Source organism: Protobothrops mucrosquamatus, unplaced genomic scaffold, assembly GCF_001527695.2.
Source record: "Protobothrops mucrosquamatus isolate PMUCROS unplaced genomic scaffold, P.Mucros_1.0 scaffold_33, whole genome shotgun sequence".
Taxonomy (NCBI): domain Eukaryota; kingdom Metazoa; phylum Chordata; class Lepidosauria; order Squamata; family Viperidae; genus Protobothrops; species Protobothrops mucrosquamatus.
The window spans coordinates 22,229-48,213 of NW_015386109.1; the positions used below are offsets into that span (position 1 = coordinate 22,229).

At 37.4% G+C, this 25,985-nt stretch overlaps 1 protein-coding gene across 1 annotated transcript in view; it reads left to right on the forward strand.

Annotated features, from left to right (window-relative positions):
• The window catches only part of MAP3K5 (mitogen-activated protein kinase kinase kinase 5), a 73,902-nt gene that overhangs the window by 19,890 nt on the left and 28,027 nt on the right, over window positions 1-25,985 (forward strand). Inside the window, exons 6-13 of the mRNA XM_015810003.1 lie at window positions 3,709-3,821; window positions 5,169-5,328; window positions 6,783-6,936; window positions 8,636-8,743; window positions 14,143-14,192; window positions 20,514-20,609; window positions 21,644-21,725; window positions 23,058-23,191. Of these exons, the coding sequence (XP_015665489.1) occupies window positions 3,709-3,821; window positions 5,169-5,328; window positions 6,783-6,936; window positions 8,636-8,743; window positions 14,143-14,192; window positions 20,514-20,609; window positions 21,644-21,725; window positions 23,058-23,191 (897 nt within the window). The remainder of the gene's footprint in view (window positions 1-3,708; window positions 3,822-5,168; window positions 5,329-6,782; window positions 6,937-8,635; window positions 8,744-14,142; window positions 14,193-20,513; window positions 20,610-21,643; window positions 21,726-23,057; window positions 23,192-25,985) is intronic.

Below are 25,985 nucleotides of genomic sequence, written 5' to 3' on the forward strand. Positions count from 1 at the left end.
CAGCATTACTAAGAAAGCAAATTATAATAGATGGGAAAAGAGCAACAGAAAGGAGAAGAGGTACTGGAAAGTGAAGAGATAAAACAATTTGCCAATAACAAATCAATAGCAGAATATTCCGGACTGTTGTTACAAATGTTCAGAGCAGTTAAGAATGCTAAAGACAGTCATGGTGTTGGATTAAAGTGGTTTTAGATAGCGAATATATTTACATCAATTCCTTTCCCATAGTCCACATCAGCTATGCAACTAGTGGAGAAGTGCTCCTAATCACTGTGAAGATATAAAAGAGTGGCAAAAGTCACTGATTACCTATCATTGCTTGCTCTTTCTCCTGATGCCCTTGGCCTCTCCATTTGGACAGCAAATGGTGGGACAGAAAAGGAAAAAACCGCTGAACAGCTGTCATTGCTCTGAGCAACTCATGCCCTTATTGGCTGAGTGGACACAACAAGTGATCCTAGGAAAGAACAAATCAGTGTCTTGTTGCCTTCTTCTTCTGTAGTTATATCAGGCCAAGCCATCGTTTGTTACACTTATTTAGTAACAAACCATGCCCGGTTCCCTGCCTAAGCTGCAAACCATGGTTCAAAATCACAGTGACGGTATTCTAATGACACAGTAATCCATAACCAAACAAGCAATGTTATAATTAGCATTGAATATGCTAATACGGTGTAAAATAAACCTGCTGTACGAGGGATAGCCAACCTTGGCTCTTTTATGACTAGTGGACTTCAACTCCCAGAATTCCTGAGCCAGCCATGCTGAGGGGAAAGGGAGAGGTTTCCATGCTGGCTCAGGAATTCTGGGAGTTGAAGTCCACGAGTCATAAAAGAGCCAAGGTTGCCTACCCCTGTGCTATACTATCTATTTATTTCAGATTCATATTTTAATGTCAGATGCGAAAAAGGATAGCCATCATCATAACTGGCAGGCAATAGTTTAGTGGGAAGGTTTTATTCTTCCAAAGGAAAATAGAAAGAGAGAATGTGACTGCCATTTCTCCTGTGGGTTTGACTGGGAATGCAACCATCCGGATTTTTGATGCTAGCTCTGAATTGATAGAACCCCGAGTTGTCTTTCTGCTTGGACTTTGCTTCCCCCCCCCTCCACAACCTTGTGATGTTTTAAAACTTATGACTCTCATGAACATTTGAACAGGGTTAAAAATTAGCAGAAAGAATAGAGTTTCTCAGAGATTTTTTTTTTTAAAAAAAGGGGCTGAGAGTGATATGGGAAGTCTTGAATCGTTGGCACTCTTTTTGCTTTTCTTTGCCCTTTTTAACATTAGTTTAGGAAAATGGGGTCAGTCAACAATAGTCGTCAACAGTTGTTGACTGACTGTTGACTTGCAATTATTTTGTGTGATAAAGAGTTCTGGAAAATGACCAAATCTTACCATAGTTGTTTAAATGAAAGCAATCCAAAGCTTGTGGGTGCTATACCAGTGAAAATATTTCTCCTGATAGCTGGCACTGCAGCAAAGCCCCTTTCCCCCAGATATGCAAGCTATCCATTTGGCAGATCTAGCTATTTCTTTCCTAGCACATTCAGTTTGTACTCAAGGAGCAAGAGAAAGGCTTTCAGTCCTCAGCTGGTTACATTCTTGAAGCGATACCTTACTTGCGAAAGGTGTCTTTAAAATTAAATTTTAAAATTAAAACATTTTGCAGCAATAATAATAATAATTGTGCTTGAAGAATTATATGGATTTTTAGAATGAAGATGGCGGTAGTCCCTCTTTTCACTGGATTCCTAGCCATTGCCTTTAACTTTGTCTTGTGGGGCATTTAGAAAGGATATAGAAAGAAAATGATGGACATGCCTTCCCTGTGGTATTTTATCTTCCATGCAGCATTGGTCCATCCTGTCCTCTTACACTGCTGTTATGTCTGTTGCTTTTGGAGAACAGTATATCTGGCAAATACATACTGTATTCTTCCCTTTTCTGCCTTGTTTACTACACATATCTGTGTACCAATCATTTTTTGTTAATAATAAGGGAATCCTCCATACTACAATGAATTCTGTAATAAATGAAATGCTTTTAAAATATTCAGGACTGTATTTGATGAGTGACCAAAGGAGACTTTAGTGCGGAGACGAAGTGGTAAAAACCAACTTCCTATCCATTTCGTAAATGGAGAACTCTCTTTCAGAGAGTCTTCCTTTACATCAAGGGAAAGGAAAGATCTTGATGATCTGATGATCTTAATGCTGAATTAGCAACCTCTCAGAAGATCCCTTCTCCCTATAGGTGACAGAATTCTCATTTGCTGCTATCAAATAAACTGGCAGGGATGACAGATAAAGCTGGAATAAATTATAATGTGTCTGTCAACTTAATCATACATAAAGAGCATCTAGTAGATTTTTTAAATTGAAAATTAATATTTTGATAATCTGAACATACTTTTTTTGGTCATACTTCAGGGAATTGCAGGAGATATGAGAACACTTTTAGCATAATTACAAGAGTAAGAGCAAACTTTTAGTTGACTTCAATATTAAAGTACAGTAGAGATGCCTTTTTTGCAGACATTTCACCTCAGCTCCAGTGGGAGCTCTAATTAAAATAGGGACAAAATGGAATTGGGCTATTGTTATCTAAGAAATCTAATAAACCAACAGCAATAAAATCAATGCAGTAACTATTCGTTATGTGAATATATATATATATAAAAAAATATATAAATAAAGCAAAGAGCCTATTGTTATTATTTACTGTTGTTAGTTCTGTTCAGTGCTGGGACACATGCTTTGCATGTTCCAAGTCCAAAGTTCAATCTGTGGCACTTTCAGGGAATGGCTGGGAAAGACCCATCCCTTTGAGCCTCCCATCAGCACTTGCCAATCAGACTTTTACCTTAACTAAAAGTCTATATTCCATGTTCCTGGATACTTCCGAATGGGCGGTTCTATGTAACATAATATTTATTGTACAGCACTTACTCAACAGGAGTAAACTTGCAGAATGAGTTAGAACATGTGATGTTAATTCTGTCATTTATAACTTTTGATGAACAACACTGTTAATAATTACTGGTTATGATAGCTAGATACTGTTTTCATGATTAGAAAGAGCAGTTGGGAAATAGCAATAAAAGAGGACGGTTGTCTAATAATGAATTTACAATCTAAAAATCAGATTAGACAATATGGGACAGGAAGCTGGCTTTTGAGAGGGCTTCTACATGCCTACCTTGGTGTTACTATTAAAATGCATTTACGCTGTATTCCTGATTAATTTGTTTACGTCTTTTCTTCTATCTAGTATATTGCATTACCTTTTACATTTATTTCTCTCGAGACATACAGTAGGAATAATCTGTTTTAAATAGCGTATAGTGAGCGGGTTAAAATCATATTTCTAATATAAGTGTCAAAAAAAACCCTTATATATATATATATATATATATATATATATATATATATATATATATATATTTAGTTTTCACTACAAAATAAGAAAGCTGTTGCCAAGTTATATAGTTTTCATAATTGGAAAAACACAGAAGAAGGAAAAGAGGAGGAGGAGGACGTACATGTTGGGCTCCTAAAATAACCATGAGTTGGAATATAACAGAGGATGTTATGCTTGGATAAGTTAGTTGAGTTGTATTAAAGCGGTTGTGGTAATCATTTAAAAATGTCCCAAATTGCCTTTTAATGAATTACTTTTTAAAGAAATGTTTTCTCTTTCAGGTTCAAGAAGGCCTTTGAGTCAGAACCGTCATTACAGTCAGGAATTAATTATGCAGTCCTCCTCTTGGCTGCTGGGCATCAGTTTGATACCTCTTTTGAATTACGGAAAGTTGGTAATTATAGTTTACTGATTCACAAGCAAATCAAATTCAGTGACAAGATACCTGCCACCTTCTGTTTTACGGGAAGCAATCTCATGTTGGAAGTCACAGTTTCTTCTTCTTTTAGCCATGTCTTCATTTCAAATACATTTTCCATTACAAGAGCGTACGTTTTAGACTGCCCTATTGCTTTTATCAAGTGATCACTTTGAGCAAATTTGGTGTTTTAGGATTTTTTTTTCCCCCTACAGACCTGTAACAGCTCAGGGGTATCATTGAATAAAATGAACAGAGGTGGATGAACTCTGTTGATTCTTCTGAATAATTTTACATTGAACTTAATTTTCCAAGTAAAACATTTTGATCCAGTGAAATCTTCCTATTTCCCTTTGGTATATTCTATTTGAACAGCAAGAATTTATCTTGTTATAAATGTAGAATTCATTGTAATAGCTACCTACTATAACATTTCCATTCTTCCAGCACCATTAGGTGATTGGGTTAATACATGGTATTATGAATAATATCAGCTTTTGACCACAAATTTCTATTGTTAAGTGACACAGTTGTCAAGTGAGTTTTGCCCCATTTTACAACCATTCTTGCCACAATTGTTAAGTGAATCACTGCAGTTGTTAAGTTAGTAACGTGGTTGTTAAATGAATCTGGCTTCCCCATTGACTTTGCTTGCCAGAAGGTTGCAAAAGGGGATCATATGACCCCGGGATACTGCAACTATCATAAATATGAACCAGTTGCCAAATATCTAAATTTTGAGAAAGTGACCGTGGTGATGCTGCAGTGGTCGTAAGTGTGAAAAATGGTCATACGTCACTTTTTCCAGTGCTTTTGTAACGTCACTAAATGAATAGTTGCAAGTGGAGGATTGACTACCTTTATTGCAGGCAAATTTTCTAATTACTGAGAAACAGAAACACCTAAATTCAATTTTATAGACTTCCCACTGAGACCTTGATGAAAGAATTGAAGGTTGCTCCGTAGCAATATTTTGTGACATCTGTTGACAACACATTGTCATTTTTATCAGTTTCTGCTAGGTCCCCTGAAACCTCACAATTTTATCTTTGACCTTATCTCTGAATTTAGTAAAACCTGTACAGAAATGAAGAGGGAATCATAAATATATGAAAACAATGTTACCCTGAAATTAGGCAGTGGCTTAGTGTTTAAATTTATAGTAGTACTTTAGTAACAGCTTCTGCTGAGGTTTATTAAACCTATTAAATTTGGAAGATGTAAATGTCTATATTCCTCAGCCTGACAGTTTCTAAATGGGTTGGGGTTCTGGGTTTCAGAATTCCCACTGTTATAGCTAAAATACAATTTTAATTTCTTCAGGAGTTAAAATAAGCAGCCTGCTTGGGAAGAAGGGAAACTTGGAGAAATTACAAAGCTACTGGGAAGTAGGCTTTTTCCTGGGAGCCAGTGTCTTGGCAAATGATCACACAAGAGTGATCCATGCCTCAGAAAAACTATTCAAGTTGAAGACACCAGCATGGTAAGCAATACATTATTGTGTCACGAATGTACGTTTAATTTTCAGACATAGTTGCATTCTAAAGATGGGTGAATAAACCATTTTGAACACCATGTTGACCACCTGAGGATGAAAGTACACCGTACATAAAATACCTAAGTATCCTTCTGCTTCTTTTTTTTTCCTGAATAAGCACTTTGAGTTTTGATTCTGGATTCAAACTGTAAAATTCAGAAAAAAAGAAAATTAATCTTACTTAAATCCAGTTTAACAGACTGTTCTCCTTGTGAGTGAAAAGATGTTAAAAATTCTCCTTGCTGTCATTTTATGATCATCCTGAGTTTTGCAGCCCAGATAGGCTAGTTCTAGAGAATGGGGTAGAAGCCAAGCAAAAAGAAGAAGTAGATCAAAGAACCAGAGAATGGAGGTGGACAAAGAACAAACTTTTTTAAAAATGGACTGTCCAGTTTAATTCTATACATCTGATTCACTTGATACCTCTTGTAGGCAGATAATGGCCGTTTAGAATCTTTTATAAATAATTTAGATGGATTGTCAGGCCATGTAAAGATGGGTGCAGACATAGAATAGTTGGCGTCCATTTCCTTCTCTCCCCTTATTCTTGGTCACTCATAACCCTTCCAGTTTTAAATCAATAAGTGGGCAATGAGGAGTTGACGCAAGTGGTTATTTTACAGTGTGTAGCTTCTGCGTGATGTTTTGCTCAAGGCTATTTTGTTGGATCAATGAGAGATTTTGGTATGGTATTTACTTTTAAAAAGACACCAAGCAATATGATAGCAAGTAGGTCTGGAACAATGGTTCTTTAGCTGACTTTCAGGAAAAAACTATGTCAGACATTTTGCTGGTTCCAAGATGAGAAAAATGGATTGTAGTTGCTAGGCAACTATAATTCCCTGAGTCAATTTGAGTTCAAACTGTGATGGGGAGTGATTGAAACCAGATCCAGAGAAGAGATAAGAGAATCATCTTATGTTCCATTTCCATCTTTATTTATCCATACAGGCCTTTTTGTTTATTCAGGCTTCAGTTCAGTGAGGCATATTTCCATTTATGATGCATCCGTCTTTCTGGAAGTAAATAATTCTTAGCAATAACCACTAACATGGAAGTATTTTCTCGACTAAAAAAGAAGTGCACTTATTAATTTTAAGAATGGGAGAAAAATATGTTTCCTTCTGTCTGTAAAGTAGTAGGGAATCTATCCAGAACAGTGTGATTTATATTATCCTAAGCACAAGGTGGAAGCTATTACAAAACAACAACAACAATGAAGTACCAGCTTGGATGAAAAGAGGGCTCTGTCCATGTTTACCCAATCAGTTTTGTGATGCGCTTTTTGGTCTGTGTGGAAAAAGAATGTGGTAAAGATTGCAAGCAATAATAAAGAATGATTGCAAGCAATAATGTAAAAGGTTGCAAACTAGTGTTTGTTTTCTCCCGGTTTATCCTAGGTATCTCAAGTCCATTGTGGAGACTATTTTGATATATCAGCACTTTAAGAAGCTGAATCCAGATCAACAAGTAGGCAAAAATGAACTTGTAGACTTTTGGATGGATTTTCTAGTTGAGGCTACAAAGACTGATGTCTCTGTAATTAGATTTCCTGTAAGTATAATTTAAACACTGTTCATTTCCTGTTTGTCTTGCTACATGGTTATTTGGAAAGAGAAGTGTTTTAATTTGGAAGGCAATAAATTAAAAAAAACATAATTAAATTGATCTTTATTATGATACAGACATCCTGCTTTTTCTACAAAGAAAATGGTTCTTCTACAATTTTAGTTTCAATGTCACAACAATTCTGGTGAAAAGATTATGATTGATCTTTATTATGATACAGACATCCTGCTTTTCCTACAAAGAAAATGGTTCTTCTACAATTTTAGTTTCAATGTCACAACAATTCTGGTGAAACAGTTTGGGCTGTTACATCTTTTCTCTTGACAACAGATTGAAACATTTTCTGTACAATTCAATTAGTTTAACAGTTGCCTTATTAAATGTCGTATGAGTTTCCCTTCTCTCTATTTTTTGCACAGTTATAACAGAGCAATTGTGCAAATCAAGTGGGATAGAGTCAGATGTCATTTTCCATCTACTTACCTATTACAGTAATTATACCATTTTCATTCCATAAAGAATTTCACCACAACTGATGACACCATTTTCATTCCATAGTTGATAGCTATTGTCAAATCTATACTTTAGTTAAATATTACTCCAGTATTGTGGTTGGAACCAAATATTTTGTTTCCAGATTGTATATTCACCAATTGTATGATTTTGTACACAATACTTGGGCAAATAGGTGCCTTACTGTTCTTTACCTTTTCTTTTCACTATCAGCTCCATCCTGCTGCTTTTCCATACATGCTTTTTTATCATCAGATAAACCAAAATCCATGTAACTCTTGACAATTTATTTAGAGAGGTAAAAATGGCATTTTTATCTCATCTCTTATCAGACTTTTTATTTGTTGAACCAACAGTTTTCATGTTTTCTTTTAGTTTTTCCTCCCTGGAAAAAGAAAAAAAGGAATTGGCAATCTCTTTGCCTTCTTCTGTACAGAATTCAAAATTTATACTGAAATTAAGAAAATAGTAGCTACATGTCTCCCAATAATGTTGATTTAAGGTCTAGAAAATAATATTTTCAAATGATTGAAACCAGTATTAAATAACTGGAGAAATACATGAAAAGCTACTTCTAAAAAAGTTTCTAGTGACAAACGAGATGGGAGAGAAGCAGCATTCAGCAAATAACAGAATGTAGTTTTTAATTAAACTCTACCATGCACATAGCAAAATAAAAGTTTAGATTCTTACTACAGATTTTGTTGTATGCTGCATGCTATTTATTCACCGATTCTTTTTTTTAGATAACTGTTAATGCATAAACCAATGTATGAAAAAGTATAAGAAGCTCTGCAATAGAAGTAGTTGCCATAAATGGTTTAGCTCAGAGGTCCCCAACCTTTTGGGCACCAGGGATCGGTTCCGTGGAGAGAGGTTTTTCCATGGATCAGAGGGTGCATGGTTTTGTGTGCTGATGCATCTCACGGATGGGGCTTTGCTTGCTTGTGCGGACCAGTTGCTGGCATGCTGTGGCCCGGTAGTGGTCCACGGACCGGGGGTTGGGGACCCCTAGTTTAGCTAATAAAATTATAAACTATATAGAGAATACCCGCTACGAAGCCTTATAATGTGGAATTTGTCTGTATATTCCACCACAGTTTAATATCTAAATAGCTAGACATTTTGAGGAAACAATTATTAACTTTTATTTTGTCATTTTTGCTTGAAGGTTTTGATATTAGAACCTACAAAAATCTATCAACCTTCGTACTTGTCGATCAACAGTGAGGCTGAAGAGAAGACGGTCTCTATTTGGCATGTTATGCCTGATGATAAGGTAAGCTGCCTTCCTTGCATTTTGAGAAGAAAAAGGAAGATGTACGGAATGTTTCCTTTTTCTAGGTTTCATCTTGTCCCCAGATAATCACTCTGCTACAGTGCAGGAGCTAAAGGATTTACCGGTATTTTTTTTTTAGTAAAGGAAATTACTAAATACCAAAGAACCTTTGGTATTTGAGAACCAGGGCCTTTGGTATTTAAGGGAGAAAAGATAATGGAATATAACAATCAAGAAATCTAAGGAAGAGAAAGTAATGGATGAGAGCTGAATGCAACGAAATTTCATTTTAATGTATGCTGATTAGTGTACATTTAAAGTGACAATAAAGTTCTATTCTATTCTATTCTATTCTATTCTATTCTATTCTATTCTATTCTATTTGCCAGTCTGGTGCAGGAGTTAAGGCATCAGGCTAGAAACTGGGAAACTGAGTTCTGATTCCACCTGAGGCACAAAGACAGTTGGGGGATGATCTCTCAGCTCTGAGAAGAAGGCAGGGGCAAATCATTTCCAAAACTCTTGCCAAGATAACTGTAGAGACTAATCCAGGCAATCACCAGGAGTCAACACTGACTTTTCTTTTCTCAAAAAAAGAGAGAAAAGTATACCATGCCCATTTCAGGGTTAGAGGGCACTCTGTTAGATTATTGGCTCATCTAACCCAGTACTGTGTGGACCAATTTGCAATTCTATAGTGGCCTGCTATCTTCCCAAAAATTTAGACAGGTTTTTTCCAGGCCAGAATTAAATTGGAACTGTTTGCATGAAAATTGTTTCTTGATTTCAAATTAAACTCTTTCCATAAAGTTTTTAATCATGTTTATGACGCAGTTCCATTTTTTATTCTAACATTGCAGTGCTACATTATCAAGTAATTTCGTACCAGAGGTCCATGCAAATGAACTAGGATGAAGTGTATGAGTAACAGGGCTTTATCTTTAGTACCAATTAGAATTTTGGTTTCAGGTTTAGGTTATTATTAGAGTGAATGATACAAAAGTAAGACCTAGTTTTGGGGCGAGGCGCACGCCTAAAAATCAAGCTAGGGTAGGGGGAGTGGAGCTTACCATTGCAACCAGGCCTCCCATGGAACAACACTTGCCTCACCTCAGCCCACTTCTGCGGCCGAAGGAGCAGCTTCATTCTGCAGTTGAGAATGGAGCTCCGGCCTGCATTTCGCAGTCAGAAGCCTTTCCGGAAGGCCTCTGCAGGTAAGAACCGAGTTATGGATCTGGAAAGGCCTCTGACTGCAAAATGCAGGGCGGAGCTCCATTCTCAGCTGCAGAATGAAGCTGCTCCTTCAGCTGCAGAAGAAGTGGGCTGTCTGAGTGGGGCTGTGGGTGCTGCTACCGCGAGGTGAGTGAAAAAGACACACACACCCCGAAAATAAGACCTGGTGCCTCTTTTGGAGGTAAAAAAAAAAAAAAAAGACTGGGTCTTATTTTCAAGGAAACACAGTACTATTCAAGCCAGAACTGAAGAGAAAAGCTGAAATGCTTTAGATGTAAAAGGGCAAATGCCATCATTTCTGAAAAAAAAGAATTAAGTGAAAGAAATGATAGAAAACAGAAAATGTGATGGATTTCATGAGATTTTTTTCTTCTTAGATATTGGTATTTTGGACCAGTAGTCTGCAACATGGCAAGTTTGGTTCCCAGAATGCATGCACTATATTGAAATGCATCCATAGAACTCCAAAATTAAATATTAAAAAATGAACAATTTAATAATACCAAAATGTTATTGCCAAATTATATAGAATATTGGTGTTTTTGCTTGATTTTAGTATTCTCAAAAAAGTTTTGGGGGTAAGATAAAAAAAAATAATCAAGATTTAGTGAGATTTTTGCCATTTTTAAATTTGTTTTTTTTTTCTTTCATCTACTTTTTCTTTACATAGGTCTAATTTTTGAAACATTCTAAAATATAGAGTGAAAAATATAGAATACAATCCTCGTTGAACACTGTCAATTGGGACCAGAATTTTTGTTGCTAAGTAATGTTTTCATAAAATGCAATGTTACATGACAACACCACTTAGCGACAGAAATTCCAGTAATTCTGGTTGCCATTATTAAGCAAATCATTGCAGGTCATTAAGTGAGGACTTCCTATTGTTGCCATTTGCAACTTCCCACCGGTTTCCCCACGAAGTTTCTTTAATTAAAGAAGGCCACAAATGGCGATCACATGGCTGTGGGGATGTTGCAACCAATGTAAGTCAAAACTACAGTTGTTCAGCACCCTCATACGTTCGAAAGTCACTGAAAGATTTTGCTAAATAAGGATCACCTATATCAGTGATGGCGAACCTTTTAGAGACCGAGTGCCCAAACTGCAACCCAAAACCCACTTATGCATCGTCGGGTGCCGGGTGGGTGTGGCCCATTGCTGGGTGTGGTCCATTGGCTGGATATGGCCCATTGGGTGGGTGTGGCCAATTGGGTGGGCGTGGCTGTGGTGGTAACGGCAGACTGGGTGGGACTAAAAAGTTCAATCAATCAATTCCAACTTTGCAAGATCTTTTTTTCCCCACGAGAAGTTGAAATTGACTGATTGATTGAACCTTTTTTTTTTTTGCACATGGCGGCGGAGGCCTAAAGCGAAAAGGTTTTATAAAACCCAGCTGAAGGCCTAGGACTGGGGTGACGGCGCGCGTGCCCACAGAGAGGGCTCTGAGTGCCACCTCTTGCACCCGTGTTATAGGTTCACCACCACTGACCTATATGCTATTCAACTCTTCACTTCCTGTTATATTGAGCAAAATTATTATTGCAATAGCTCATAAGTAGGATAAACCTAGCATAGGTTTTGCTGACCAAATTAGTTGAAGTGACCATCTGTAGCATTTTGACATCTCCAAATTACATTGCTTCCTTACTAAGGAAGCAAGCATCCTGAGTCTAGAAGGGGTGGGCAAGCTTTAGAAATTAGGGGTACATACACATTTTTCTGAGGACCTTGACGGCCACAGTGGCAGAACAGTGATGTAAAGGGAGGAGAAGAAAGTATACATGGAGAGTATTTCCTAGCATCAGCTGCTTTTTATGTCAGCTTGTAGGAAATCTTTTTGTTTTATAAAAAACTTACTTTCTCTTTTTAGTCCATCTGTGGAAAACATGGGCAGTAGCTTTTTGATATCTTCCTGTTTCATCTTGGAGCAAATCTAACAACCATATTAAAATGAAGAATCATGAATTCCAGAGTGGGTAGACTCAGCTTTGATGACTAGTTAGCACAGCAGATATTACACCAATTTGGAAAGACTTTGCACATGTAATTATGTCTGTTTGGGGAAAACAAATGCATCCCTTCACATGGGAATAAGAGTAATTTAACCCAGTTGAAAAAATTTTTCATAAAGGCAAGGCAGTGTAGAAAAAACACTTCTACTTTACTTTGTTGTTCTAGCTTCCCTAAGGCATTTTTTATCTTAAAGATCAAGAAACCTCTAGAAACTGAGCTTCATTCTGGTTTACTACTTTTGGAGTTGCTGAGTATATTTCACTAGGCCATAATCTTGCAATGGAAGGTGCCCTTTCTCTTAACCACCTTGCATCACTTGTGGTCTCAATCCTCCCTCTCTATCTCCTCAAGAAGATCTAAACCTCTAGAGCAGATATAGGGGATAATACAGGAAGCTTGCAAGAAACAAGAGGATCTGCTTCATCTGTTGGTGGGCTGTTGGGGTATATGTCTCATGCATTCCTCAGATTATCACTGGGAAGAAATTCAGCTATGTGCCTGGCTTCATAAATTGCAGTAATAATTCTTGTTCCCATTTTATGGGTGTAGAACCAGAGCTTGGAGGATAGAAGTTGTGTATTCTTTCTTCTGGATCTCACTGACATACTAACTCTGCTGAACGTGGATGAGTGGCTTAAAAATCTAAGTCTGAATATTTATTTGACTTGGGTAGAATTTACTGACTTTTCCTGTCTGCTAAATAACATCTGAACTGTTTTGTGACGTAAGCCTGCCTCCAACCCCTAGCTGCATTACCAAAGGACATCTAGTATTGTTCCTTCTACTGCTCTAAGCGCTACCTTAGCCCTGGTTCTCGGTCTTACATTGGCTACTTAAATAGGTTTTCCTGTTGCCTCTCTTTTTATTAAGCAAATAACAGATGTCAGGCATGGACAACTTTCTTAAAATGTTTACACTGGTGGACTGAAAGTTTGGCAGGATCACCAGGAAGATTGTTTTTATTTAACTTCACCCTCTTATGAACATAGTAATTAAACAACTATTAAATTAGTTTTTTAAAAATATGTTTTTAAAGAAATAGGAATTCCTGAGCTTTCTTTTAATGGAAACTTAACTAATGAGAAATGTGTCTGAACTGTTTTTATAGTGTAATGCCTTTGTCTAGGTATAATTTTCACCTCCATAATTGTCAAGAATTGAAATGGAATCTCCAAGATACAAGGGTGGCTACAAGACTTAACAAAATGTCAAATCGAATTAAACCCGGAAACATTTCTCCTGGGAATACTTAAAAAGAAATTTGATAAGAAAATAAGATATCTGATTTTACATATTTAACTGCAGCAAGAATTGCGTTTGCACAATACTGGAAGGAATGCAATATACCACCAGAGGGATTGATTATTCAGAAAATATATGAATGTGCCGAAATAGACAAACTCACTTTAGAATTAAAAGAAAAAGATGATTCGGAATTTTACGCAGTTTGGGAAAAATGGTATATTTGGATAGACAATAGAAACAAAAATTGGAAATATACATAAGGCTATTGTGGGTTAGATATCGAATTTACATAGTGTATATATTGTACAAAATGTTGATCCAAAGTATATAAAAATGACACAGTCTGCTGAATATGTACTGTGTAAAGGAAAATGATATTATGTAGCTTTATTAAAAATAAAGTTTGTTTGCAAAAAAAATAAAAAAAAAATGAAATGGAATCTAACAAAATGACTAAGCAAATGTGGATAAATAATTGAGAAATATCTTGTTTGGAAAGGCAAGAGAAGCAAGCTAAGATAAGCTATGAAATAAGCAAAGAAAGAAACTTCAAAGATTCAGCCATGAGAAAAAAGACAGAAGTTTGATAAGTTCAGCAAAAAGGAGTTGAAACAACTTGATGGCATATAATCGATCAATCCAAAATATATTTAACAAATTCATAAATAAATGAGCAAGGCATTTCATAATTGCCAAGAAAATTGCACAAAACTGTACATGACATTATCAGGAGTCAAGCCTGACTTGAATGTAATGCCATGTGCAATTTTATTAAAGTGATAACTATTTTATAAAAGGGTAAATGTAGTAAAAGAAAATAATCTGCCAAGATTTTTAAGTTTTAGGCTGAAATATTTTATATCATTTAACAATTACATGCTATGTTTGTTGGTTTCTTATTATAGAAAGGTATTCATGAATGGAACTTCAGTGCTGAATCTATAAGAGGAGTAAGGTAAGTTTATTTATATTTATTTGCCTGTGACATCTTGATACTGACTACTGATACTGACTATTCTATTCAATCCTTGTAATAACTCTGTAATCAAGATGAAAGAAAGTGACTGAATTCTATGATATAACCCAGTACAGAGTCCACAAATATGTCTTTAATAAGCAAAGAAAAATTGCAGCAGTAAAATATCCTAAAACTGACCTCCAGTTATTTTCTTCTCATTACTTGTATCTTCAGGAGAAAGATACTGATCCATGGAAAGTTAGCTGGATAAATTAATTAAGTCATTGTATTAATTGGGCTACTAAATCAGATATCATTAAGTAACAGTGGTACTTAAAAATTAGTGAGAGACGGAAAAACATTACTTTAGTCGGGTTTTACAAAGATTGCGAAATGTAATCTCTGGGCATGGAAAAATCTCTACCACATTTATAAATATTCTAAATAATGGTGTTATGGAGCAACCATAAAATAGCCCAAAAGAGAAAACACTGAATCTATTACTAAGTAGTGCACAGAATCTTGTTCAAGACCTAAATGTTATTGAATCAATAATGATCAGAACTCTGTAGCCTTTAATGGACATAAATTAAGTGTTTGCCAAATAATGCAACAACATCATAGTTGACTTCAGAAAAGTAGAATAGAATAGAATAGAATAGAATAGAGCTGGAAGGGACCTTGGAGGTCTTCTAGTCCAGCCCCTTGTTCAAGCAGGAGAACCTATACTGTCTCAGACAGGTGAATGTCTAGTCTCCTCTTAAAAATCTCCAGTGATGGAGCGCCCACAATTTCTGGGGGTAAGCTGTTCCACTGGTTGATTGTCCTCACTGTCAGGAAGTTTCTCCTCAATTTCAGGTTGTTTCTCTCTTTGATCAGTTTCCAACCATTGTTTCTCATCCTTCCCTCTGGTGCTTTGGTGATCAACCTGGCCCCCTCTGCCTTGTTGCAGTCCCTCAGATACTGGAACACTGCTATCATGTCTCCCCTATTTCTTCTTTTCTTTAGACTAGCCAAACCCAAGTCCCGTAGCCATTCTTCATATGTTTTAGTCTCCAGGCCTTTGATCATCTTAGTTGCTCTTCTCTGAATTTCTTCCAACCTCTCAACATCTTTTTTGTGATATGGTGACCAAAATTGGCTGCAGTATTCCAGGGGTGGTCTTACTATGGCTTTATAAAGCGATAATATTACTTTGCGTGATCTTGATTCTATGCCTCTGTTTATACAACCCAGGATTGCATTAGCTTTTTGGGTTGCTGCTGCACACTGCTGGCTCATAGTCAAGTGATCGTCCACTAGGACTCCAAGTAAACTTTAAAAGAATGAGATTAATAAAAAGGAAATTGATAGACAGTCAAGGACCAGTTCTCTTCACAGTGCTTGGAGATTATTCATCTCCAGTAATGAAACCATATTTAGGATATTCATCTCAAATCAGCCCCTTCCCTCTGGAATAAGATTCCTTCAAGAATCAAACAGCCTATAGCAGTGGTGGCGAACTTATGGCACGGGTGCCAGAGGCAGCACTCGGAGCCCTCTCTGTGGGCACATGTGCCATTGCCCCAGACTTGCCTCCCCCCATGACCCCCTCCTCTCTAGCAGCCCCCCTGAAGGAGAGTCGCCCTCGAGTGTGGCCCACACGGAGCAGCGCAACCAAGGACATGGCAGCCAGGCAGCGTAGACAAGACTCTGCCCTCACACCCCATCATGCAGTTGATGCTGCAGAGCGTGGGCAGAGGGTGTGGCCGCCATAGCGCTGCTGGGCTGCCTGGGCGATCTGCAGCGGGCCCTGGAGGCGGTGAGTGGTCCTGTGGGTAGGCGGGACAGGGGATGGGGATGGGGGGCAGAGCAGGGGCGGGGCCAGTTTTGGGGCACTCGGTCTCTAAAAGGTTCGCCATCACTGGCCTATGGGGATTTTGAGGGACCTTTGGTGAAGATAGTTGACTCCCCTTTTCTTCCATTCTCTTGTTCCCATCTGGATTTGTTTTCTCTGCCATGTTTGTTTCTTTATTTTGAGTTTGTTGTTAGTTGTTTTCAAATGTTTTTAACAAATTGTAAATTGCCTAGAGTTGCTGGGAGGTGGAATTACTAGTATTATTATTATGAAGGCTACCACAAAATTAAAAAAAAAAACACCCAGATATCATCTTTGAGCAAGGCCAGAGATAATATCAAAATTAAGAAAGTTTCCTTCAGGAAGTGAATGTTTTACTAAAAGCAGAACAAAACAGAAGCAAAATTCTGCCCCAAATTATGCTAGCTAGTAATAAAAGTTACCCAAAAGAGACTTGAGAAACACACGGCAAAGAACATTAAAGTAAATGATTAAAAAAAGAAAGCTTCAGATGTATTTGGAATAAGAAACTGGCCAGATAAAAGTTAAAGGTTGTGAAATGGAGAGAGCTCCCTCTCTCTTACAGAAAGCTCTTTATTATGGAACCCATACTGAAGTCAGGAAAATTGCAATCAAAAAAGGAGAAAGCAGCCCAGACTATAAACTTTGGGGCTGGTACCTTCTTATATTTATATTATATCTCTGTGTATGGCAGGTTTGTGTTGCTTTACAGTACACAGAATTTGTCTATAAAGCTTCCTAATTCGCTGCAATAAAAATACTTACCCAATCTTGTTTCTTTTTGTTAGTGTAAGCCTGAAAGATAGTTTTATAGCCATCTGTGGTATGAAGCCCTGATAATATGAAAGCATTAAAGGTGTGTTAAAGTAGGATAGAATATTATTCTAAATAATAAATAAACATGTGTGTTGATGATGGCTTATTCTGGAGGTGTTTGAAACAAACTAAGAATACAGAGGTAACAAGAAAAAAAATTGTACAACAAATTGAAAAGCTAAAATTAAATAAATGTCCAGGCAGGCCTGGAATGGTTCTCAATGAATTTAAATACGAATGTGCTGGTTTTCTTCACAAAAGTATGCAACTTCTCTTTTAACACCAGCAAAATTTTAAAAGAGATTGAGGAAAAACAAAGGAAGTCATAGCCCAGTAAGTTTAACATTGCTTCTGCAAAAATAGTTGGAAGTATTATTAAAGAAATAATAAGGAACAACCCTACCTCCAAATACAGATCTTTGCTGATAAGAAATCAACATAGCTTTTGCAAAAGAGAAATCTCACTGACTTTCTAGGCTTTTTTTTAGAGTAGAAATAAATATATATGCAAGGATTACCTAATTAATTATGTAATTGGACTTTGGGCAACTGGTGAAAAAAACAACAGGAAACTCAGTAAATGTTCATGCAGGTCAGATATCTAGATCCCATGGATCAATATCAAAGTAATTTTTAACCCTTATATACAGTAAATTATATTATGTTTATTGTTAAGAACGTTGTAGCCTTGTTTGCTGAAGTAGAGCCCTCCGCTGGGTAAAGGATCTTCAGAGTGGCATTGTAAAGCGATGCATGTTGGTACAAACCCAAACTTCACTTTTATGTTAAAGGGCTTTGAGATGGCAATGACTATCCAAGAAAGGGACCTTGGAATCATAGTGACTTAGACAGGTAATCCTCGACTTACGACCACAATTGAGCCCAAAATTGATCCCTAAGTGAGGCAGTTATTAAGTGAGTTGTGCCTCATTTTATGACCTTTTTTGCCACAGTTGTTAAGCGAATCACTGCAGTTGTTAAGTGAATCATGTGGTCATTAAGTGAATCTGGCTTCCCCCATTGACTTTGCTTGTCGGAAGTCAGCTGGAAAGATTACAGATGATTTTCACACGACCCTAGAATAGGGCAACTGTCACGCCAGTTGCCAAGCGGCCAAATTTGGATCATGTAACCACAAGAATGCTGCAACAGTCGTAAGTGTGAAAGCCAGTCATAAGTCACATTTTTCAGTGCCGTTGTAATTTCAAATGGTCACTAAACAAATGGTTGTAAGTTAAGGACTAACTGTAGAATGTTATTTTAAAAAATCATATTCCATGCTTGGAACCATTAAGAATGGAAATGGAAATAGAACTGCCAATTTAACGCCCTTATATAAATCTATGGAATATGATCTACTTACCAGTCATCATGCCTCAAAATTGGTATTATGGAAGAGGACAAGGCATAAAATTGCTCATCTTCAATACTTTAGCTTGGAAATGAAAGGCGCATAAAGGGAGAGATAATACAGCTACATGAAATCACACATGATATATGCAACATTTGTTAAGAAATGCTTTTATCATTGTGTCACACAGAATTTATTTACTTATTTTCATTTATTAATTTTACACACTGCCCATCTCACACATAAGGCAACTCTGGTTAGAAGTGTTAGAGCTCCAGGTTGTCTACTAAAACTAAGTGCAGGGAGATTCTGATTTACAGTGCAGAGCTGAGCTGAGCTGTAAAAATGACTTGTGGTAGGTGGCAGGCAATTTAAATGACTTTGAAAGTGGAATTGACAAGTTGCGTGGAGGATCAAGTCTCAAAGGTGCATTTTCAAAAGGCAATTGGACTATTTTTTTTTCCTTGAGGAAGTAGACATTTTGCTTCTCATCCAAAAGCTTCATTGATTCTTTGATGAGAAGCAAAAATCTTCCTCAAGGAAAAAAACATAGTCCAGTTGCCTTTTGAAAAAGCACCTTTGAGAATAGTCATGACCTAGATCAGTGGTGGCGAACCTATGGCACACATGCCAGAGGCGGCACTCGGAGCCTTCTCTGTGGGCACACACACTGTTGCCCTAGCCCCGCCTCCTCCCATGGCCCCCTCCTTACCAGCAGCTCTCCAGAGGAGAGTCGCCCCCGGACACGGCCCACGCAACGCTGCGCAACCAAGGACATGGTAGCCAGGCAGCAGGGACAAGACTCCGCCCTTGCACCCCATCGTACGCAGATAATGCTGCAGGGCATGGGCGGAGGGCGTGGCCACCATGGCGCTGCTGGGCTGCCTGGGTGATCTGTGGTGGGCCGTGGAGGTGGCGGATCGTCCAGCAGGCACGGCGGAGTGAGAAAAGGGTGGGGGGTGATTTTTGGGCACCCGGTCTCTAAAAGGTTCGCCATCACTGACCTAGATGACTGAGAATCTTCATAGTCCTGGAGAATCAAGCTATCAATAACTACTAATGCCAACTGCATTATTGTTTAAATAGGTCTAAGAAGCAACTGTGGAAGGAGGATTCCACCCATTCCAAATTTGGGTTGTCATGTGACACAATATGCAAGATTAGGCTGTGTTATAGCCGGCTTGCCTTCTTACATTAACAATACAATTATATGCATCTTTAGGTCACCCAGACATCTATATATTTAATTATCTTCAAGTAAGAATGATTGAATTTAGTAAGGTTAGTTGCCGTAAGTTATTAGGCAAATTTCAAGTAGCATTTATTTTGGAAAGAGACCATTGAATATGAGATTGTATAGAATAGAAAAATATGAAAAAGATTGGTATGCAGTTGGAATTACCTGTCTGTAATATTTTAGTTATTTGCTGTTTACTATACTTCAGGTTAAAATATAATTCATAGATTAATTATGTGACAACCATAATTTAATGATGAAGTTTCGGTACCTTTTAAAGGAAAAAGAAAACAGTGACTGAAAGTTTGTGCTAGGGTGCCCTCCAATGGCTTCCAATATGTAGTCAGTTTCATACCATAGAGGGGGGGAAGTGCTCTTTTAGCCACAGGTGTTCATTTAGGGATTATCTTCATTATTCATTCTTGGTGGTTGATGACAATTCTATGAACTACGTGGAGTTCTTATGTGATTCATACACTTCCAAACCCAGATGATTCTCCCAGAGTTGTTTTTTTTTAAAGAAAACAGTTGCACTGGGTGTATAATTTTAATGAGATGCAGTCCATTTAAGTGAGGTAGCTACCTGTCTTTCTTCAAATAATTGATAGTGTCCTACTTAATATGATGTAAGTATTTTAAGAATACATTTTTCAGCTTGATTTATATGCAGCCATGTTGGTATACTTTTATAAACCCCCCACCCCCATCCCCCAAGTTTACAGACTCAGATAATCTATGAGACTAGAGAGAAGCTGGAAATGATAGCGTACTCATATTTGGGAGCCCCTAAATAAGGAATTAAGTTTTATTTTTCTGTAAGGAAGCAACCTGAGCTTCACTCAATACTTTTGCTTTATACAGTCTGAGGGAAGATTTTCTTCCTCTAGTCTAGTATATCCTCACTTATCTTCCTTCTTAAAAATAAGGACAAAATTACTCTGGAGCATTTTTTCGGAGATCGGGCATTTAAAAATTCTGATTTCTTGTAGAAATAGAAAGATTTCATAAAGTATAAAGACATATTAGTCATCTATTCTAATTTTATTTCCTTTTTAGCATTTCAAAGTTTGAAGAACGTTGCTGTTTTCTGTATGTACTACACAATTCAGATGACTTCCAAATCTATTTCTGTACAGAACATCACTGCAAAAAGTATGTGTTGATTACTATTTAATATTAAATAAATAAATAAATAAATACACTATTTATACAGCTTGAATTCTATTATTTGATAAAACATTTTAAAATCCACTATTGCATGAAAAATAATTGTATGGACTGAGATTATTTAGCAGTTTAATTTCAGCTTCTGAAGCCTTTAATCAATAGCATTCACTTTGTATTTATGACATGCATTCATGCTGGTTATTCCCTGGCTGACTTTTTCTGGGTTCAGAAACTAAGTAGAGTCAAGTTTAGTTGGATGAGAGACACCCAGGAAAAACACCCAGGTCTGTACTAAATCTTCCAAATATCTACCCATTCAAATTTATTTCTGTATTTTGAAGATTTGAAATAAATTATCTTAATTTTGAATGGCATCTGTTATAGATTATGCCATCTGTTACATAACCTTTCCTATATCTCAGAGTGCATTCCATCACTTTTTCTTTGTAAGCATTTATGAACAGATATGAAACTTACAAAAGCATTGTGTAAATCCAAAATTGGGCTGCAATTTATATTAAAATCCCTCTTTCAAGTGACCATCACACATACATTCTCAAATGAGGTAATCATTACGCATAATAATATTTATGCTTATTTATTTTTATCCCATTGTTTCTCAGCAAATTCAAGGCAGTGTACATGCTTCTTCTCTTTCCCTACATGTTATTTTCACAACCCTGTGAGTTATCTTGAGCTGAGGGATAGTGATTATTTTAAAGGCATTCAGTGACTTTTAAAGCTCTCCAGGGATTTGAGTCAAGGAATCCCTTGTTTTATTCTAGAATTCTAACTCTTACTATGTGCTGGGTATGTTGTACTTGCCAAAACAATATGTGAAATTGTATATTGAGATACAAGGTACAGTCTGAAGGGGATCATATCAAAATAGATGCCCAGAATTTCTTTTGTGAAACATAGCTGTGGCATCCATCAGAGTCAGCTGAGATTACTAATCACCAAGTTTTATTCTGTTCATTGTTCTTTTCTTCTGTATGAATATTATATGTCTTTGGCAGATTTTTTGAAATGGTTAATAGCATCACCGAAGAAATAGGAAAAAACACAGAGGAAGGTGAATGTGATGGAGATTCCCTGGAGGTAAAGGCAACTGTGTATTCTTCCTATTTTTCATACTTTCAAAAACTCCCTAGCAAGTTCCATTTCATAACCACAACCTTATCTGCTTTCTAGATTTTCTTCTTGATGCTGCTGTATTTCACGTGTTTATTAACAGGAATGGTGGCTATCATGTTTTACAACCTCATTCTTCTTTTGCAGTATTATCATAACCCATTACAAAGCAAAAGCAAGCCACGTTAATGTATAAACCTGTTGCAGGTAGATGAATGTTTAAAAAAACCTCTCCAAACTCTAATATTTATATACATTATAATTTGATATTTAGTCACCCATTGAGCATAAAGGTAGTCCTCGCTTAGCAACCACTGTTGGGATTACCTTGCTAATCAGGGCAATCACTAAGTAAAACATAATATAACCATGATGGACTTATGACATTACTTCCCATTTGATCATTCAGCAAATCATCGCAGATTGTTAAGCAAGGTATCAAAAGATCGCAACTTGCGATTTTACTGCCAGTTTTTCCAATGACTCTGCTTGTTGGAAGCTGGTTGTGAAGCACACAAATGGCAGTGATGTGACTAGAAGACATTGCAAAGTTGAAAATGCCCATCAGTTATGATGTGCCTGAATTTAGATTACATGACCATAGGGACGCTGTGACAGTTGTAAATGTGAGATCTGGTCATAAAGTTACTTTTTCAACACTGTCATAACTTCGAACAGTCATTAAAAAGGCAGTATGTTTAATTAATGGCTGCCACTTAGAAATGTTTAGATTTTCTTTTGTTAAACATTATCAAAAAGATTCATGGGAAATATATGGATCAGTGGAAAACAAACTATCACCAAAATTGAAGTTAAATTTTTAAACTGAGATTGTCTTATAATCCTCTTTAGTGACTGCCTCATTTAATGACTGTTCATAGTTACAACAGCAATAAAAAGGAACTTTAGAACCAGCCCTTGTATTTATGGCTTTTGTAGGTGTGTAAACAAAGGAAAGTTGAAGTAAGATCATGTGCACAGTCATGGTTTTACTTAACAACCTCTTTGCTTAATGAGCAAGTTGCAAGTTGCTAGTCCCCGTTATGGTCCCAAATGACGACTACCTTTTATGAGATTCCTGTTCTCCTGGGAATGCTAATTCACCATGGAAAGATGAAGTATAGATTTAAAAAATAAATACAGATTACACAACGACACTGACTTGACGTTTAGATGGGATGTTGATTCTCTTTGGTTTGAACCACTGTTGAATCACGTCTTCCCAAAAGATAACAGTATTTGTATTTGACAGATAACAGAATGACATATCCCTTCCTTTTTGTGTATTTTTTGTTATAGTATGATTATGAATATGATGAAAATGGTGAACGAGTCATTCTGGGGAAAGGCACTTACGGCATAGTTTATGCAGGACGAGATCTGAGCAATCAAGTCAGAATTGCCATTAAGGAAATCCCAGAAAGAGATAGCAGGTATAGTAATAGTGAATGCTGACAGATGCTGCTATGTTTACAACTATACGGCTAATGCTCACCAGTGTTCTGTGGGGAAAAAACTAATAATAGATCTCCAAAAGTCTTCAAAAAGCACTTCCTTCTCAAACATCAACCATAGACAATCAGAAAAGATTCCTGATGGTACTGTTGAACCATCACAGTAACAGTATGAAAGGAGTCTTCCTATCCTTGTTCATATCACACAGCTGTATGTAGGTTACTGCAGCTGTGTCCAGAGACTCAAGAAATAGAATTACACATGAAAGACAATTGCTGCATGAATACAAAATGCTTAATTACAGGTCACTTAAACATGTAGTATTTGCGTTTATGCAGTGTGCAGAGTAAGCCTAGTTGGATTTAATATTGGTTAGTTTTTTTTTATGGCTATTTATGTTCTCTTAGCTTCTGGTTCAGTGGTTAAGTGCTTTCTGTATGTAAGTAAAAAAAGTACCTTAAGAGATTATGAAATGCATTTCCCATCCCTTTTTAACCAGGAGATGATTTGAAGCACAGAAATGGCATGGGTGTTTTTAATCCTTTCATTTAGCTGGCCATCTGGCCAAACAGAGAAACTGAACCAGACTCTTTTGCAGATTTCCTGAAGTGTATTTATCCTTACTCATTTGCATGTGGGACTTTGCTGGGGGGAAAATGGCAGGGGGTGGTGGCAATGGGGTTGCACTTATAAAGCATTAAATACTTTTCTGTTCTCCCCCATTAAGTTATTTTCTTCTAGCTGTCTTCCCCTGCAGCAACTTTTGTCTAACAAAACCAGTGATACTTTTGCCTACACATGCTTGCTTTTAATGCTTCTGGAACTTGATCTATACATTCCCATAATAGGAAATAAGCAAAATAAATGTATGGGCTGATAAATATATAATGCAAATCACACAACCCTACGACATTAGATCTCTCACAGTGAACCCACAGAAAGTATACTTGCACCACTTACAGGCAGAAAGAAAACAAAGCTGGAAATCTCTGTAGAGAATGTAAAATTCAGAAACAGCCTTAATCTCCCCCAAACCAATGCACATAATAATATAGAATGTACAATATAGAATGTAGTCTATAACCAGGGGTAGGCAAGCTTGGCTCTTTTATGACTCGTGGACTTCAATTCCCAGAATTCCTGAGCCAGCTTAGCTGGCTCAGGAATTCTGGGAGTTGAAGTCCACGAGTCATAAAAGAGCCAAGCTTGCCTACCCCTGGTCTATACAAATACTGGTAGTCCTCAACATAGGACTACAATAGAGCCCAAAATTTCCGTTGCTAAGTGAGACATTTGTTAAGTGAATTTTGCCCCAGAATTTCCTGCCTCAGTTGTTAAGTGAATCACTGTAGTTGTTAAATTAGTGACCTGGTTGTTAGGTGAATCTGGCTTCCTCGCTGACTTGGCTTGTCAGAAGGTCGCAAAAGGTGGTCACATGACCCCGGAACATGGCAACTGTCGTAAATATGAATCAGTTGCCAAGCATCCAAATTTTGATCACATGGCCATGGGGATGCAGCAATGGTCATAGGTGTGAAAAACAGTCGTAAGTCACTTTTTACAGTGCTGTTTAACTTTGCGCAGTCACTAAACCAGTGGTTCTCAACCTGTGGGTCGGGACCCCATTTGGGGTCGATGGACCATTTCACAGGGGTCACCAAGCAAGGCTGTCCGCCATTTTTTTGTCCGCCATTTTTTTCCCCTTTTCCGGCGGGTGCCTTACCTCCCTTGGGCTGGGCCAGCTGGTGGTCGGCCTGCTCCGTCTCTGCCGCTTGCCAGCTATGCCTCGGCCGGCGCAGGGGGCGGAACCACACATGCGCAGCGCTCGCGGGCAGGGAAAGTCCTCGACTTACGACCGGTTGGGTAGTCCTCGACTTACAACCAGTTTAGTCCTCGACTTACGACCGGTTGGGGTCGCGGCATTAAAAAGGTTGAGAACCACTGCACTAAACGATCTGTTGTAAGTCGAGGACTACCTGTATATACAAAGAGACTGGCCCAGATTGCTCTTCTAACCCTCTTAAAGCACGTTTGCAGACATAAGTGATCTTGCCTTTTCCAGTTAGTTGCCTCGCCTTCGTGTGTCAACAACATGTAATCTGAAATGATTCAGTCAGTCATTTGCTAGACCTCCCAGACACCACAACTTTCCCAGTACCTCCTGTTTCCTCTCCCCAAGGATTATTTAAAAATAATAATAATCTGGATAATTGCCATACCATTTCTGCCCCTTTCTGTCCTTCTGTATGTGTGTGTGGAGGGAGAGACCCAAAATGACTATAGAGGTAGAATGCCTAGAGAAGCCTTATTTTGGGGAGGTTTCTCTTAAGATTATCTTATGATTATTGGAAGGGGCAGTTTATTTTTGGTAAGTAGTTTACTTGTTGCAGGGAAAGTTAGTTTAACCTCAGACTAGACTAGATCTCTTAAATCTAGGTTAACTTAATTAAAATAAAGTAACTCTGTTTTTACAATCATACCAAATTCAGTCCTCTCTCTGTTTAGTTAACTTTGTAATGTGAATAGGACCAGAATTTCATACTATCGAAAGTTGTACGTATATAACTGCAAAAATTCAAGGTGTATAATCACTGCAGCAATTCCACTGGTGGCTAAAATTTGTGAAAATAACAGCCAGGTACTTGCAAATCCTGATAATGAGTGGTAAAACTATGAAGTGGTAGCTGGCCCTTTTAGTAGTTGTATTTCAGTATCTAAAGAAACCAAGACTAATATGAACAACTATTCAAATAGCTAAGTGGGAATAATAAT